The sequence below is a fragment of the Bombus vancouverensis genome, chromosome 12, assembly GCF_051014615.1.
Source record: "Bombus vancouverensis nearcticus chromosome 12, iyBomVanc1_principal, whole genome shotgun sequence".
Classification (NCBI taxonomy): domain Eukaryota; kingdom Metazoa; phylum Arthropoda; class Insecta; order Hymenoptera; family Apidae; genus Bombus; species Bombus vancouverensis.
Genome location: NC_134922.1, coordinates 7,674,336 through 7,692,575, shown reverse-complemented (window position 1 = coordinate 7,692,575; position 18,240 = coordinate 7,674,336). Strand labels below are relative to the sequence as shown.

At 35.8% G+C, this 18,240-nt stretch overlaps 4 protein-coding genes across 6 annotated transcripts; all 4 read right to left on the bottom strand.

Moving 5' to 3' along the window:
* Positions 1-4: 4 nt before the first annotated feature.
* Positions 5-608, bottom strand: LOC117155090 (uncharacterized). The gene has a single exon (XM_033330662.2). The coding sequence runs from the start codon at positions 339-341 to the stop codon at positions 6-8; it is 336 nt and encodes a 111-aa protein (XP_033186553.1). The 5' UTR covers positions 342-608; the 3' UTR covers position 5.
* A 197-nt stretch (positions 609-805) lies between these two features.
* On the bottom strand, positions 806-3,861 carry LOC117155085 (hexosaminidase D). The gene is made up of 10 exons (XM_033330654.2): positions 3,720-3,861; positions 3,588-3,629; positions 3,445-3,499; positions 2,884-3,099; positions 2,467-2,815; positions 2,320-2,394; positions 2,056-2,251; positions 1,724-1,999; positions 1,548-1,634; positions 806-1,482 (listed from the first exon to the last, which is right to left on the bottom strand). The coding sequence occupies exons 1-10, from the start codon at positions 3,752-3,754 to the stop codon at positions 1,308-1,310; spliced, it is 1,506 nt and encodes a 501-aa protein (XP_033186545.2). The 5' UTR covers positions 3,755-3,861; the 3' UTR covers positions 806-1,307.
* A 235-nt stretch (positions 3,862-4,096) lies between these two features.
* not (ubiquitin carboxyl-terminal hydrolase nonstop) lies at positions 4,097-9,385 on the bottom strand. Of its 3 annotated transcripts, none has more exons than XM_033330651.2 (7): positions 9,267-9,385; positions 8,529-9,141; positions 7,329-7,461; positions 7,020-7,235; positions 6,545-6,959; positions 5,902-6,468; positions 4,097-5,826 (listed from the first exon to the last, which is right to left on the bottom strand). In XM_033330651.2, exons 2-7 carry the CDS (start codon positions 8,646-8,648, stop codon positions 5,769-5,771), a joined length of 1,509 nt encoding a protein of 502 aa, XP_033186542.1. In that variant the 5' UTR covers positions 8,649-9,141; positions 9,267-9,385; the 3' UTR covers positions 4,097-5,768. The 3 variants fall into 3 exon arrangements, with proteins under 3 accessions (XP_033186542.1, XP_033186543.1, XP_033186544.1); XM_033330652.2 differs by having other exon boundaries at positions 9,255-9,338; XM_033330653.2 differs by having other exon boundaries at positions 9,271-9,313.
* A 1,882-nt stretch (positions 9,386-11,267) lies between these two features.
* On the bottom strand, positions 11,268-18,052 carry LOC117155086 (dopaminechrome tautomerase). Its single transcript, XM_033330656.2, has one exon. The coding sequence runs from the start codon at positions 17,683-17,685 to the stop codon at positions 16,396-16,398; it is 1,290 nt and encodes a 429-aa protein (XP_033186547.2). The 5' UTR covers positions 17,686-18,052; the 3' UTR covers positions 11,268-16,395.
* Between the last annotated feature and the right edge of the window lie 188 nt (positions 18,053-18,240).

The window sequence follows — 18,240 nt, the reverse complement described above, 5'->3', positions numbered from 1 at the left end:
GTTAATTATTCTTTAATTACAATAAATTTCATAAATCGTAATATAGGTACCATATGATACGACTTAGGTAATGGTAGAAGAAATCCATTAGGTGGAGGTCTACTGAAAACTCCTCCAACATGTCCTGTCTTTAATTGCCTGAATAATTCCGTGAGATATTCGTTTCTTAAACGACGTTGCGAAGTAACAGCATTTAATTTATTAAGCCAAACTTTGCATAATTTCGCACTTTCAGCAGATGTTAATGCTAAAACAAAAGGTCTAACACGTGCTAGGGTTTCTTTGAAACATTCGTCCAATTTCATAGCTTCTTCCTCATTATACTCTCTAATTTTTGGCATGTTCTTTTATATCTGCCACTATTTCGCGTGCTTGGCCAAAGGTAATATTTCATAAAAATTAGAGCAAGACATTTTTTGACAAGTCTTTGCCTTTTAACTGAACGCCGCTTTTGTTTTTTAACTGGATTACGGATACAGATCCGCAGTGGCCATGGATCGTAGAAAAAGGTGAAAAATGAACGCAAAATATTTTTTTCTTTTTCATAATTGAGATTATTTTAAAAGTAATTTGAGTCGTACAAAACAAAATCACATGTTACGTGATTATTACGTATACACACATAAGTATTTATTCATATCCATTATTAGTTATTATTATTTTTAATTATAATTTATCTGAGTTCAATCTATCACTGTATTTAATAAATAGTGTATTAGAGTGATAAGTATGTTCCAAACTATCAGACTAGTTTAAAAGTTTAGTAATAAAAAAGAATGTATGAGATATATTAGGTATTGCATACAACTTTTTTATAGCTGATCAATATAAGTTTTGAAAAGTTTTCAAAGAGATATCTCTAAATCGAGTACAAAAAATATTTGCACATACTATGGATATAATAAGAAACGCAGATAGTTAGAAGCATATGTGATAAGCACAATAGCCAAGAAATATGGTTATTGAGCTTAATTACATTACAATAATCCTTTCATAGCCAAGTATCACAGAACAGCTCACAAAATGACAAAGCTCAGTGACAATCATTGTCACAAGTTCATTCGTCCTTAAGCCAAGTATTAAAATAATCATTCCTTTTCTTATAAAATTATATCCTGTGCATATCGCACGGAGTATCACTCTTTAATATCTACTTTTACTTCGCTACACCTACTTACAAGATAAAATTTTACAATTTACTAAATAGTTTCGTACTTTTCATCAGCCTATCGTTCCGTATTCGTCTCCTGTATTGAAGTTGGTCATTGAGATCTAAAGCAGAAATCTGCAAATACTTATTTAAAATACTAAACTCGACTATTTATCTTGATTTGATTCTCCGTGGTTTGTTTTAATTCTATAATCTTCCCTTTAATGGGCTGAATATTTGTACCTATCCATTCATCGATCATTGATGGAAAGAAAATGCTTTCCATCTGAAATCTTAAATATCCTTCTAAGGAAGATAATTCTAATAGTAGTCTGTAAAAAATATTTTCGATTTTATATCATTTTTGTTCAAATTGCTCTAAAATAAATAAACTTACTCTGTAAAAGCGGGCACTAGATTTTCTAACTGCATAGGGTTTGTGTAATTATTTGCGACTTGCCACGGATTCATCCATGTGGATATTCTGCAAATTTAATATACGACACTAGGTACTGTGGAATATGAGAAATGAAACATTATAATAGCATTTCTCACAACTCAACTTATACTTACTGCTCACTGGAAATAATATTATGAAATTTAGTTCGAAAATTTAAAAACCATTCTATTCCTACTGCAACTTGCCATCCAGGGAAAAGCAAATTGTTAGGTATTGGAGCAGGTCTTGGTTGTGGTGTTATATGCAAAGGATGATCTATATATCCTAAATTCTTAGCCACTTGATTGTGAATTTGTTCAGAATAACCATGGAGCCAGACTTTCAAGCATAATGCTAATGATGGTATTGCAGTAGGCAATAGTTCACATAATGTTGCATAATGATCATACCTACAATCGAAAATCGATAAAATTCATTTAATCGTAAATTTGAAAAAAGAAATTACCTTGACCACCCAGTGAATACCGTTCCTCGAAATTCATGAACTTTATTCACATGTATACCTAATTCTTCTAACCACTTTTCATGATTGCTTATATGGTGTCTTATAATTGGTACATGTTGGGAAGATCCAGTAGCACCTTTAAATGCAGTAGCCGCCCAAATATGGGGAAAAACTGCAGTATACTTATCCCACAGTTCTAATAAATATTACTTATGTAGTCTTACAATAACAAAATATGGTAAAATTAAATAATAGAAGCCTTACCATGAGGTAGAGCAAAATTATCTCTGGGATTATAGTGCCAGATCATAGGTTCCACATACTTCCCGATGTAATGATCTGAAATTTATAGGAAATGCTTTTATGAAATAATATGTGGCACGAAATAATATGAATAAATTATCGAGATACCGTTCAAAACCTGTAAATCTATCGTTCTTAACATATCATCCCATATGATAATCTTTAAGTAGGGATATGTTTCTTGTACATATTGTGCAATAGCCAAAATATGTTCCAGGTACAGAGATGGTTTTCCATATTTGCTAGATGCAGCACGTTTTATACAAACTGAGCAAAGACCTAAATGCCAAACTTCATCTGCACCTATGTGCAAATACTGTATGTCTGGATGAAAACTAACTATTTGACGAATCAAAGTCTTTACCAAAGACAATGTTCTTGGATTAGATGGACAAATTGAGCTTGGAAAGTGTTCCACTTCTCTCAAGGACCTCCATTCATCATGTTTCAAAACAAACTGCAATCATTTTAATATTAATTTCTAAATATTTATAAATTTTACAATTTCAGTCTAATTTTAGATACCTCCATATGACCAAATGTTTGTACTAATGGAACAACTGCTAAACCACAGTCTCCTGCAATTTGTAGGATATGTCTGGCCTCCTGAAACGTATATCCACTGATTAAACTGCTTAATCCATTGCTTCCTATATGAGAAAGCTCTCGATTGTATGGAAATGTATCTTCCCATTCCAATAAAAGTCCAGTGGCACCCCATGTCCTTAATAATGGAAACAACTGCAATATTAATTACGAATTTTTAATAATTAGACTGTTACTGATTGTTTTACTAAAAATCAAAATATCCAAACGTTATGCCGATAAGATATTATATACAGTGATAACTACGTATATATATATAACGGTATGCATATATGAAAACTGTGCCGTGTTACGCATACGAACTCATTTAGAATGTAGATGTTTATCATATATGAAAAAAGCATCGATCATATGGAAAAACCAAATGCCAATAACATTCGAAAAGCTGTGGAAAAAAGTGGAACACCATTATAAAGGAACACCTTTATCAAAGAAGAAATAGAGTGTAAACAATACGATTTGTTTATTCGGGTAACAGACCTTTTCGAAATAACAGACTCGCGGTGGAGCACCCTTGAGATCTAAGTGAACTAGCCTACAAAAGAAAGAATAAAATTCTATGATGCAACACTTACTTAATTGAAAGTTTTTTGAATATTTATGCGAACCGATCGGCCGTTTACCTGTGAGAGCCGAACGTCAAGGCGTCCATCTTTCCTCCATTACTACAACGTTAATTGAAGAGAATATGGTATTAAATTCTAATTAACATTTTGACTTAAACAGATTTTAAGAAATATTTTTTTATTCTTTACCATCCATCCAATGCTCTTATTGTTTCGATATACATTACGTATTTCTTTAATCTACTATGCGCGGGTCAGGATTTCAATTTGAACTTTGATTATCTCGAACGATATAGATAACAAATTTATCCGAAAATCTTGTTTAGTAGTCTAATACGTAATTATAATTCAACGAAAAATATATAGCAGAAAATAGATTTTATTATAGTCATATTATATATAGATTGCTTCGAAATCATAATAAGATTGTATCATGTGTGATAAACTTATCTGTTATCTCTGTGTTTAGTATTTGATACAATTGATAGCAATGTTTAACTTTTAATTGAAACACGCAGCAGTGTATACAAATTAGAAAAAGTTGGAATGAATAAAAAAGAAATAAGTTTTCGACGAAATATATCTTTATTTCTGTATACATTTAATTCAGCCTTATACAAAATGTTAGAACTGCACGCGCAATATGAACTTCCAAACGTATAGTACTATTGGTCATGATACATCATGAGAGTTGACGCCCAAGTGCAGTTATTACGACGCATACAATGATGTAATTTTACGACATTTTTCTTCATACATTCCCCTCGTAGTTTATTAAATAAAGTTAAGCATTTTGTTGTTTTCGTACTTAATTACACATTGAAACCTCTTTTGCGGACTTAACAATTCAACAGAATATCGTATATTCTTGTTACATACATACATATAGGTAAATTGTTCTTGAGTAAAACATTGTTATTAGATCGACACAATACAATATGCATATGTCTACGATCTTGTCCCACGGATGCTGTTCGGACATTGTCATCAATAGTTATTCTAGTTCACGTGTGTTTGTGGAAATATTATCAAACATTTCATTAATGAACACAATAATAGAAATCCATCACAAAATAGGGAACTACTACAACTATAAGCACGCAATTATGAACTACAAGTGCAATGAACACTTGGCACTTTTTGCAGGGTCTGTCATACAGGAAATTAACATAATATTATTGAAAGCTCTATGCACGATTCTTTTTAACAGTTTCTTTCTTTCGCTCGAAATTCATTAAGTTCTAAATTAGTCTATCTTTTGTTCTTAAGAAAAAGAAAAACGGCCAACCAGAAAGAAATTTGTCAAATAGTGATTTTTGTTTTATTTTACACAGTCGTGCGAAATAATTCGCTTGTATATGGATAATATTATCCCTCTTTCTTGCTATATGTTATTTCATTTGTACAAAATTGAATCACCAAGGGATGACTTACACGAGGAATCATGTGAATAAAATGGTGGCTTCTTAATTTAATCTTTACTAAAGATCAAACTTATTAATTAGAATACTCTCGAATCGTGTGACTCATCCTTGGTGTTTCATGTATACAAGTGTCAGGACAGGAATATAATAACAGTCAGCGATATACAAAAATGCGATCGGTCGTTTAAAAAAATTGAGCTAATCTTAAAATTACACTTATGTTACTTTAGGACACGAATAGAGAAATCGGTCACCATGTGCGCTAGCCTAGATTTCGTCAAACACAACTAAGACAACGGTAGAAAGAGAAAATAGAACATAATAGAACGAACACAATTCTTTTACATTTTTCGCATTTCGAAAATAGATAATTAAAGATTAACATAACAAATATCTATTCTAACACAGCGACATCCCGCCGATCTTGACTATTTCTTTAACAGTGATTAGTTTCTAGTTTATTCTTGATTTTTCAATCATGCGACCAAAACATAATAATATAATCATTCGTCAAAATTCTCTTCTCTAATTTCATTGAAAGTATCTCCATTCATAACCACTTCCTAACGGCATCACTTCAAACGAAAGTTCGAAATTCCATTTTTGAGGCCTTTGTTTCACTATTCTTATTTCCTGTCGCATAGATTATGCACACTCGACCGACAAGCGAGTTCGCGTGAGTCGGACACATGAAGCAGTTTCCAGAAGGGAATAAGCTGCTCATAAAGTTCCCTTTTTTAAAATGCTAAAGAAAACTTAAATCTATTTCTCATAATTCATCGTGATAAATAAATTAATTATATAATCTAAAGTTTTACACCTTGGTGTTTCGACCATACTCCAAAATTTGTTTATGATAAAAAAGAAGATACCTGAAAAGGAAAGCTTTTTTCACTGGATCCTTGGTAATGATACTGATGGCACTGTAACCAATGCCATGAACTCACCCTTCGCTAGTCAAGACGTCTTTTAACCTTGCTCTTGTGATCAAATGATCATCACATTTAAACCATTGATCTCTCTGCTGCCGTATGAAGGCAGTGTAATGTCCAGTCTCCAAAGATCCTTCATGATTTATTACCGCGAATAGAGAATATCTATTGTCGCTGAACGCCATATCTTCCCCATTCTTTGGCAGTCCATCTATCATTGCACTGTTATTGTTGCCGTTCCGTCTATGCGACATGAATGGAGTCATATCTAATTGTTCTGGAAACGAGATGAACGTACAGATCTTCTTGTCCTGTATACTAGAGTGCTCGAATCTTTTTAAATGAAAGCTGGCCACGATAGGGAGTTGCTTCATAGTCAATTGCTTGGTACTCTCTTGATACGTCTGACAATTGCTACACTTTATTTTTGCGCTAGATCCCAAGTGTTCGGCCCGCGTGAACCTTTCCAAACAATCTAATAACGAGGTAGGAGGACCAGAACTATCGGAACCTGATGCGCTAGCCGCTGGACCCAAATCCAAAGATATGTCCCAGAATGGATCTATCGTAGTAGACACTCCACTAAAAAATTATTATATCAATACAGATTCTTACACAATGCAAGACATTAAAATCGCACTATGCATTTCAATCGTACTTGCACGCCTGACAAACCACATCACTCTGAAGTCCACCAGTAAAGATTTGATCAATGATACAGTTACAGTGATGTGGATTATCTTTTACTAAGATGGGTGCTGCTTCACAATGCCTATGTAGAACATCGAGCGTGGCTATAAAGAATTCATGGGCATCCTGCTGTTCATAACCTGCTAAATGTCTAGCATGTGTCCAGATCAAATGGAGAAGTTTATGAAGTGTCAGCGGTGCTTTGCTACCCGAGTAAAATTCCTGAAAAAGATGGGATACTTCACAGACCAGGCAACGTGTTGGCTGTGGACAGTGATGCCGGTCAGCAAGAAAGTAATCTCTCAACAGTGGTGTGTGTATGAGAGCTTGTACTATGCAGTTCATGAAACATGTACTTCCAAGATTTATAAGTCCTCTTAAACCTACAAACGTACAGTATTAATTAATATACATTACATTTGATGTATATTTGCACATCTTACCTATGGTAGAATTTTCGACCACGCGCCTTCTGCGTGGATGTTTTCTCAATAATTCTGCCTCTATCTGTGTTGGTTCCCATGATCTATAAAATTCTCCAAAGCTCAATGACTTTGCAGATTCACTCCACTGTGCTTTAGCAACTGCTAATAGCTCCCTATCATATACATAATCCCCACATTGGAAGCACAAGATATTTCCATAACAAAGATCAACAGCTGCAACATAAAGTAAAATATATAATAAAAATATTTGTTGAACAGATTACCCTATTCTATATACAATTACCTATACAATCTATGTATAATTACCTAAAAAATGCTTTTTCGTCTTTGCATGTTCTTGTATATGACCTTTTACATAGCAGCCAAAGAATATACAATGAAGACAAGAATGTAGGCGATCCTTATATGTCTTACATGTGTGACATAAACAACTAACAGCCTAAAAATATAGAAATCATTTATTTACTGTATCAGACAAGAAAGATGAAAAATATATTACTCAAGCTTCTTATACAGATTAGATAAAAGTATTGTTCCAGGAAAGAAATATCAGATACGATGCTAAAGTTTATTTAATAAAACATCATTATGATTACATCGGGCTACAAGCCGATGCAAATATTCATTGACCCTACGGTACCAGTACAATCATAAATCTATGTACCGTTACTTTACGTGAGTAGCAAATGTGCTAGAGCTTTATACCGACAGAGTAATTCTATACGGCGGCCATTTTTAAATCCATCTTTACAGAAACCGTCCATGAGAGTAATATAATACAAATACTACATTTTCTATCTTCGTTTACACAAACTTATACAAACAATTTCATTTAGTTTTTCTAATACACTATTTTTCCAAAAATTGCTTTAAATTGACAGTCATTTTCCAAACAAACTATTTCGCTTTGGAGTACAAAACTATCTTATAAAAAATGATAATAAAAGACTAAAGGGAAGAGAGAGAAAGGAAAGAAGAAAGGAATTTTAAAATAATTATTATTATATACTTGATAAGTTGATTAACAAGGAACAAATAAAAAATGATATACTCAAAATGGAAGACGAAGAATAATTTTCAAACAAAAGTTATAATAAAAGATCAAATTAGTGAACAGACATTCCATATCCGCAAATGTTTGAAAATAGAAACATTGTTTTCGAAGTTCAATAAAAACAATATGCACCGATTTGCACATTGGGTTGTCACTCTGTTTAGTATTTGCATAGTCCATGACTTAAGATCGCGAGTGGCATTGCAAGCGACAAAGAAAGAGAATGCTGTCGCTCTTCGCAACATCGTAAAGGTCCCACTAATTTCTCATTTTCCACATCATTTTTTGATCACGTATCAAATAAACAAACTATAGATGTACGCTGCATGATGGAAAATAAGAAACAGATGAGAAACATAGAAAGCATAGGTGAAAACGAAAGACAGAAAGAGAGTAAGGAAAACAAAGACAGAACCTTGACCACGAATCACGTAAGAAAAAGATAGTCGCACCTTTCTTACGCGTGCCTCGGTCGACGTGCTGGTCACAAAATAGGAGTGTATCACTTTGTATGGCTGGATACCCTTGGCTGCTTTGAAATTATTCAAGTGTATGCAGCCATGGTCGCTCATCTCAGGCTGGCGTGAGCGACGCTGCAGTGTCTCCTTTTCTTCACCCTGGTGATAAGCGTACAGAAACTCGCTAGTTCGCCGGCCTTTTCCAAGCTAACCACCACCGCGACAGCGACCACGACGATGAACTAAAGAAGTCTAACCACTGACGCGGCGCAGCAGACAGCAGCAGGCCGTCGAGGACGGGCAGAACTACGTGGAGCTGTCGATTGACGGCGGCAGCAGCAGCGGCGACGACGATGACGACGAAGACGACGGAGCCTACTCTGTGCGGGGCGTAGCACGCTGGCCTTGGCAGGAGCGCGCGTGTCGTTGACATGGAAAACCGCGTGAGCCTTGGAAAAAAAGAGCGCAAGGGTTGCTCGTGTAGCAGTATCGTAGCCAGTCGATCGCTGTCACACTACGACACCGATCTGTCCCCTGATCTTGCTAGAGGCAGACGGCCCAGGAGAAGAGCAGAGTCAGAGATCGAGATACAAACGCGTGCCACCGACTGAAATCGAAATAAACACGATAATTTTTTATAATACCGAAAAACAGGCGAATCACTGATATTGAAACGTTGAGACTTTTTTTTTTATAGAAAAGTAACACTTAGAATCTTACGAGTCTCCGTACCCACGTTTTTGACACCCGGGTGCTCACAGACACCAGCCGGTCACTGCAGGCGCCGCCGGTACAAGCCAGCCCCTCTTTACCCCCACCGCCAGTCATAGAACGTTGTCAGGGACGAGCTTCTTCTGGGTGCCACGGGTTCTTTAATTTTTCTGTCATTTTCTACTGTTTAATAAGGAAATTACGAGGAAATGGAATGTGTTACAAATATTTGTTAAAGGTTAAATCGGAAATTTATGGGGATGTCGAATGAGATTTCGTGATGAGGTTGACTGATTTATAACGCGGTATGTAATTGGTGGATTGCGCGTGATTTCGATTCTCGAAATCAAGAACGGTCGGATATCGGAATAACAGACTTCTGCCAAGAAACGGTCATGTAGATTTACGTAGTAATTTGTGATTGGCTATTGGCATCTCCTTTTTCAAATTGATTCATTCGTAAGTTTAAACGATTGTTTTTGTTACGTGTTTCACAAAGCAGAGATTGATGTGCAGAGATTTGGTAATAAATGAAGTAAATATAGACTAAATGTAAGTAAACGAATATCGTGTAAATATATTATGTATTTTTTATTGTAGATAATAATATATATAAACATTTAGATGACATTTAGATAAGAGTTGTCTAGAATTCTATTCTTCAGTACTTTTGATGGTAGGGGCTTGCCAGACCTTAAAGTTTATAAAAGGTACGATTTTATTTATAAGTAGGATATTTATACAAATTCATATTTTCATCAAGATAAATAAAAAAGTGGAGTCTAGAAAAAATTGTAAAATCACCTTTTCCTGCTATGTTTTTCTTAAACTTTGATTATATTTCTTAAATTTAATTTAATTTGAATATTTATATGAGAATCAGGATTTGTAGGAAATCCTTTTGTGTTCTTGTAATTCTTTTTGGAGGGATTGCAAGAAACTGTATACGTCCCTGAAGTCCCTGCTTTCCTAACCCCTCTTACCCTAAAGTAACAGCTGCGCATGGTATACATACATTACATACATACATCCCTTTGGAATCGCATTCCCGGTAGCTCGCAAAAGCAAGACCGCTAACTGATAATTCCTTCGTTGCGTGACCCATCCAGATTTAATGCTATTCTACAGCTTCATTGTCTATCAACGATGGTGTATCAATCAGATTAGATTCCGATTAGATTCTAATCTCCTAACCTCAACAAGGATCAATGATTCTGTACACTCTTGTGATTACTTCTTTAAAGGATATAATTTCATTTCAATATATATGTATATAAAGATTTTGCATCATGATTTTTTGCAAAATTTCTCACTAAACATGTCACTAGAGTAACATGTTAGAATTTTTAGAAGAAGATTTGTATAATAAATAAATCAGTTTAGTACTAGGTATTTATTTATTCTATTTTTTTCTATATTTATCTATGCCTATGTGTATGTTTTCGTGAACTATTGAAGATTTCATTAATCCGACTTTACAAATTGTATCTGCTATTATCGACTGTGCCGAGTCAGATAAAACAGAGTACTCAGAGTCATCTATTAAGATACTTAGAAAACATCTAGCGCTCGTTCGACGGAACAGAACTGAAGTTTGAAATTGTTCTATATTTTTAAGTACATATGTACTATATATATATATTTATATTTATTTATCTAAACCAATGTGTAATCAATCAGGTATATATCAAATATAACTTCCGTTTCAAGCTAAGAGTAACATAAAAGCGATACAATACCTTATGATGTAGCATCATCTATATGTCCAAAATTTCGTTTACGTCATAATTTCATTTGAAATTTTATTGCTGATATCTGGCATCAGACATGTTTCCTAGAGTTTTCTATTTCCTGAGACACTGACATGAATGGAACTTTATTATAATTAACAGCTAAAAATAGAGCTTAGAAATACTATTATAAGAAGAGGCAGCAAAAATATGATGAGGTATTTATTCAGAAATTATTTATGAGTCAATTATATAACGCATAATGGAGAGTGGCTGAAAATAACGACAACTGTTAACATCTATCTCTTTATTAATAAGGCATAATTTACATAAGCACTATACAATAGCAGTACTACATTCTTCTAAAACACACAGTAATAAAATTATTATCGATATGAATGGCAGTGCATTTTCTATTTGAATCTGTACCGCTATTCTACGTAATGTATAGGGTGTTTCATCAAAAATGATCAATTCCACGTGAAAGATGAAATTCCTCCACACGAAACTCTCATGCGATTTTGAAAAAATCCATGACCCGGATAGAGACAATCATTGTTTCCATTGGTAAAAATAGCATTTTCTGCTATAAACGCTACCGTATACACATTCCACAAATTTTCAAAATCCATGCGAAACAATTTCGTTCTTCTGTGTTTTCACGCGGAAAAATTATTCGTATTATTTATTAAAGAACTATCACTGCTATAGAAAATATATTAATCTTCTTAGTATACGGAGATTTACTAATATGTAGAACGACGTCGAAATAATGTAATTAACGTACTTTCGTTCCATTCCGTTTCGTTTCTCGAAAATCACTTAGCCGGGCATTATCATCAACGTAATTGTCATCATGCTACTGATTATCTAATGTGAACTTTTCCTTTGTAGGTTTAAGAGAATGGACTAAACAGGAAACGATTCTACAATCACACGTAAAGCGTTCCAGCCTGAAAGTCAGCTGTAATCGGGCTCAACTGAGCGAGACCCTCGACGAAACAAAACGAAACTTCAATTCAGCTTCTCTCGTAATAGAAAGCATACTTATAAATCTACAATCTACTATACGATAGAACCTTGCTGTGTACTGTCGACACCCGTTTCCGCAGTTAAAAAGCGGCGCAAAGGCCGCTCTTGATTAAAATTCCGGAAGACTGGTCGATCATCGAAACCTTACGGTCTTTCATAACAGATCTTTTATAATATTTTCTAATATCGTTCAATACTGGTTACCGACTACTTGTCTAAGAACAACACCATGATAAGTGTATAGCCCTATCGGATATGTTTTATAAGCGTGACTTTTTAAACAAACGAAGACAACGTTTGTTTGAATTCTTCGATCACTTGTTAAATATTTCTTGAGTTCTTAATGTGTAATATTCGTTCATCATTCAGAATTGTTTGATTCAATTTAATGGTTCAACTGCTGTAGCTGGCGAGGAGGGAATGTATGATCGACATTTAAATATGGGTAGTCGGTATGACGCGGTACCTAATGCTTTTAATTTTAGCCAAATTTTTCGTCGACCAGTCTTTCTGAACATCTCGGTTAGCACTTAATCGTCCGACGAGCGAATGGAAACCATCTTCAACAACTTTGAACATCGAACTCTGTCTACGAGTCGAAAGACACTTAATATTCTTTTCATAGTGCGATGACATCATTTGTTGTAAACGCAATTGAATGTCGTGACATCTTTTCAAAGCCACTCATTCGGTATTTTTACGTTCCTTTCATGATTCATTCTATAGATTTTCTACTGGTATTATCTCCAATCTCTATTTTACATACATTTCAAAAATATTATAAACATAAACGCAAAACATAAGAATTAATAATGATATCTCATTAAAATTTTCCATGTAACTTTAAATACATGAATTTGTTTTTCCATGTTTTAGAAAGACAAAAGTCATCATCAACAACTTGAGAATTGCTGGAACTTTTGTTCCTTGTAGTCTTCGTGATCTCCATCTTGGACTGATTTAGGCTGATTGAAAAATAGATGCGATCCGCGGAAAGGAGCTAAGAACAGGTGCTCCCGATGATTCGAGCAGATTAAAGCGATTAATCTCAGGTGCAACGAGTATTCTCAGCGCAGTTTTGTAATCTTCTGAGCCTCTCCCTGGGCGTTCGTTGACTCGTGGTTCAGGGCTAGATCCCGACTCCGTTCGTCGCATGTAATAATGTGCGTGCGGTTCACTTTGCCGCAAAACTGGGACGCTGCGTGCTGAAAGAAGAAACAATTGTGGGAAGAGAGGTTGAAAGTGAGATTACCGCGATGCTCCTTTGATGAACGTCTTCGAGTTTCTTTTTTTCGAAAGACCATGTTGCACTTTAAATCGATGATACTCACCGATAGATTGGATATTCTCTTTTTCTCTTTTTCATTAATAAATGCACGTGAAAACGTAGATCTCAAACGCGTGATATACCGTATGAACGATTCATTTCACGCTGGCTCTGTATCTGTTTAATAGTCGGCCTCTAGCTCTAGCTACTGAGCAGAAGTTCGAGGCCATCGTTTGATAGATATTGTCATTTTGCAAAAATTCAGCCTTATAATATTAAAATATATACAAATTCAATCTTTGTAAAAATTCTTCTTGAAACATTTTATAGAATGCACAAAAGCTTAACAATATTGAATATAGACAGACATTTTCTATAGTGTCGTTTATTTTATTGTGTGTTTAAAATGTGATAATGAAGGAGATGGTCCGAGACTTGTGATCAGTAGTATATGTACACGATTCGACGGGCTATTCTATTTATTCATTAACTTATAGTACACAGGTTCACGCGCTAAAGATACTCGTGCAAATGAGGAATCAATCTGAATTTTCAATAACATACTGGAATCTATAATAATTGTAAGCAATATATGCCGTGAAATGTTGGAAAGTTGCATTCACCAGCGATTACAGACAAATGAGTCATAACGTCACATTTTCCAACGGAACGTAGTATACAGTTTCAATTCATCGTCGCAAATAAGGCCATATGTATTAAAGCTACTCGTACATGTTACATGTGTAATGTACACACTAATTATACATACATACATACATTTATATATAGTATACGTATTCACAGTTCGATTCATAAGGCGATGAGACTAAAGTACTATAATAAATTCATTGATCTTCAGCTTTCTCCCATTTGCGTGATCGACTAATGAAAAAAAAAAAGAAGAAAATGATCAAAAAAATAGACATCTCTATTACATAAGGTCATACGAGGATTCATCGTACATAATTTTGTCGCAACTAAAACGATTATGTCACGGATATAAATAACAGATATACAATTAGTAGCAGTTATCGTCGTGTTACTAACACAAGGTAATATGGTAACGGGCTGATAATCAATGGTTGTTTCCCTTGAAATGAATCCTCTGTGTTCATATATGTCTAAATAGGATTAATACTTTTGTATTCGCAAGCTGATTGAAGTAATTAGAGGATCGACAAATATTTGACTAAATATTTAACTTTCTGTATGGTCGAATGCCCTTTTTAACGATTGTACGCATTGACGATGCTCTAATTAAATCAAGCAGTATGGACTGTCGAGATGTTTAGCCTGAAAATCAAAATATGCTTCACAATTGTTTCAGCAACAATTTAGTTAAAAAAAATAGAAACTATAAATGTAATACACGTCGTATTAGATCACAATTCGCTTTGAGACTTACAATCAAAACCCAAGGCGTGGAATGTTGTCGGTATCGCGTTACAGAGGATCGATTTCTCGAACTAGAAAAGATCATTCATTATCGCTGCCCTACTGTTCGTTCCCGAGTTGTCATTTCTATCTCGCTGAGCTATGATCCCATTAAACTCATGCTCGTTGATATTTCGTTCTTTTTCAAGGGACGAGTCCTCGACGGCCGGAACTTTCATCGATAATGGCTTTCATCATGGTCTTGACAAATGCCTCATCTTCCTTTCAACACTGTACACGACACCCTACAAGCGCAACGTGGCTAACTTCTTCCAATTTCCCTTTGAAGTCATGCAATCGGACTGGAAGCGTCTTAATTTCACTGGCAGATTTAATAGTCTCCATTGATGATGTTAATTCGAGGTCAATTATGTGTGAATGCGATGGTGTGGCGGCGAAAGTTTCGCCCCATATAAAAATGTAATTCTTTTTGTTCGGCTATTGCGGCCCGAGTTAACGATCAGCAATTCAATTAAACGGCCCGATTAACTACTGAATTAATGAAGATAGAAAACGAATAATGATGAAATCATTAATATATCACGTTTGTATGTAGTGAAAGTTCTGCTACTTTGAAGTTAGAGTTTTTCATTTAATGTCTTCCTCTTCTTGCAGGAGAAACATGAGTGAGTTATCCTCGTTTTGAAAAATTTAGGAAAATATTTTCTCTCTTCCTCTTTTTTTATCATTGAGTGGACTGATATAACATATTGTATAAAAAAGTAAGAATATTAAGTCGTTGCCGACGTTGGAAAAAAAAATAGATTTGTTACTCTTCTTCGCAACAGAGGCCACAATGCAAAAACGCTTGTTGGTAACTGAATTGGAGGAGATCAATTTTGCTCGATGAAAATGTCAAAAATAGCAATTGTAATCAAAAGTGACATTGACTTTCTCTATGGTCTTGAAAAGTATTTGCACATAGCCTTATTTTCCAATGAGATGTTTTTTTATCCAATTTCGCATTTGATTTTTATAGTATCATATTATATATAAATAAATAAATATTTTAGTAATCATATAAACATGCTACTAAATGATGTATAATTTAATGTATTTGTATCTTAACTGATTAAAATGTACACTCTATACCAAATGGCATGTCAATACTTTCGATAGCCACTACAAAACGTTTTACAAGATTTTTATGCAAACAGGCAGTTTGATCTTATGATCCAATTATTCGTTGGTTAGAAGGATTCTTAAGCTTCGTTTTGACAACACCAATTTACAAGTCCCATCGCGAATAATACATAATTGTGAATTAAAACTTTTGTTTCATGCAAAATTAATTGATCATTTAAGGCCATTTCCTTCACCATAGGTATTGTACCCATAAAAATTTAACGATCTTCTGGAATAATAATTTTTCCAGATATATTTAAAGAGAGAGATACTTCAAATACAAGTATCTATGGAATTAAAATATGAAGGTAATAAGAAAAACAAGGAAAATGAGCAAGTACTTATGGCAATCGCGAATGGTCAAGTAATCTTAGATCTCTGTCCTTTTTATCATGACTCCAAACCACCTACGATCATTACTCTAAATGTTCAAGGTCACCAAAAACACTGGACGGGGTATCTGTGCATTACTTAACTGAAAGGATAAAACGAATGTCTTTGGCATACCCGACTGTGTTCGAAGAAAAAAGAACGAGGGAACAAGTAAGGGAGAAAGATGTTACTACACTACGACGAAAGCAAGCAGAATGGTTGATACGGTAGCAACTGCGAGACTAATCCTGTTTGCAACTGAAGTGGGTATCTCCGGCTGCTCCGGTGCGGTTCCGTCCTCCAAATACTGATAACTCTTGACTGCAGTTTTCGCTCTGACTACTCGATAGTTCGGCACGCTGGTGTTTACTCGGTTGGTCAGTATATTTTGCAAGGAATTGGTGACACAGTAAAAGTTACCATTCTCATCGAACGCAAATGTATCCGGCCACTGCATCCTTTCATGATCTCTAGAGATCACCCTTTGGCCAGTAGTGAACGACTGTTTAGTGTCCCACATAGCTACAGCATCGTCAGCCAGCAGTCCAAAGTACAACGCTCCCTTGGCTGACATCATCATTCCATCGGTTTGAGAAATTTTCTTTCCCAATTCCTTAACGTGTTCATCTACGTTGCTTAGGTTGCTCTTCAACACCGATGTTGGTATAGAGTACAAATGGAAGGAAGACAGTGGTGAATAGTATACTTGTCTGTCTTCAACACTTGCCGGAGACAGAGCAATCCCATCGACAGATATAGGCATATTAATGAGGTTCTTAGAGACCATGAATCTTACTGCTTCGGGTTTAGCTTTCATGGAATCATGCCTGACCTTCCACGAAGTATTGTTACTGAGGGAGTAGACGATTATGCCTGGATCTTCGCGATCACTGTCTGTGATATACGCCATGCCACCATCCTCGTGATCCAAGACAATGTCATTTAGGTGGGCTGTACCGTGACGGGCGACTTGTGGAGGGAACTCGTAGATTCGTAAGATCTCACCGTTGTTCTCGAGATCCAGGATCACCAGCCTTGGTGGGCAGGTGATCTTCACTTCTACAGAGAGAGGTGACATCTTCCCAGAATCAAGTACCCACATACGTCCTTTTGGATCGATCTCCATACTTTGGACCAACTGGAAGGCGTTGCAGTCTCCAACTTCCTGCATGTCCCAGTTAGGGAAAGCTTCCAGCTTAGGGGCGGTATTGCCGTTCACCACGGTTGCAGAAGTGACTCCCAGCGTCACTGGTACCCCGCTTTTCCACCTTGGTACCGTCAGATACATTTTACCCTTCCAAAATTTGATACCAGCTATGAAATTGTTAGCTGGAATGTAATCACCGTGTTCAGTCGCATAGTTTTGTTTCTCTTCTGACGGCCATATCACGTCGATCGTGTTCCATTGGAAGACCACTTGGAACGGTTCATGACACGTGGTCATGGTAACAAGGAGCAGCAAGAATGCTGAGCTCTTCATTTTTTTTACACTTTATTCGCCCACTTTACGTTCTACAATCTATCACAGTATGCTGTCACTTTTTTTTTTAGTCCAATCACGTGGCAGAAAGAGACAAAGACCAGTGGACGAACCAGTTGAAAACTGATACCCGGAACAAGAGTGTTCGTGGTCCGGCAAGTGTCGCCAGAGATCCGGAAGAGCGTCTATTCTCGTCGACGGAACGGTGTGAAGAATATTCCGTGCGTACCAACTGTGTTGGCTGGCCTGCTTTTGTCAACTAACTGATTCAACACTGTTCACCGACCATTGCTACCTATTCTACTAAGCGTTCTGAACTATGGCCCATCACGCGGAGACGATCGCGGTTTGACTGACGAAGACGCGGAGCGTCGCTTAGAGAGGCGTCGTCTCCCCACCCGACGTCGTTGTATTTACACACTAAGATCATCTGTGCACGTGTACACACTACACGTGTGATCGTACGTGGATAGGGATGCATGTGGATATTGTATGTGCAACAGGAACACCCAGCAAGGTATCCCCACCATAATTTCCACGCAAAACGTAGCTCGG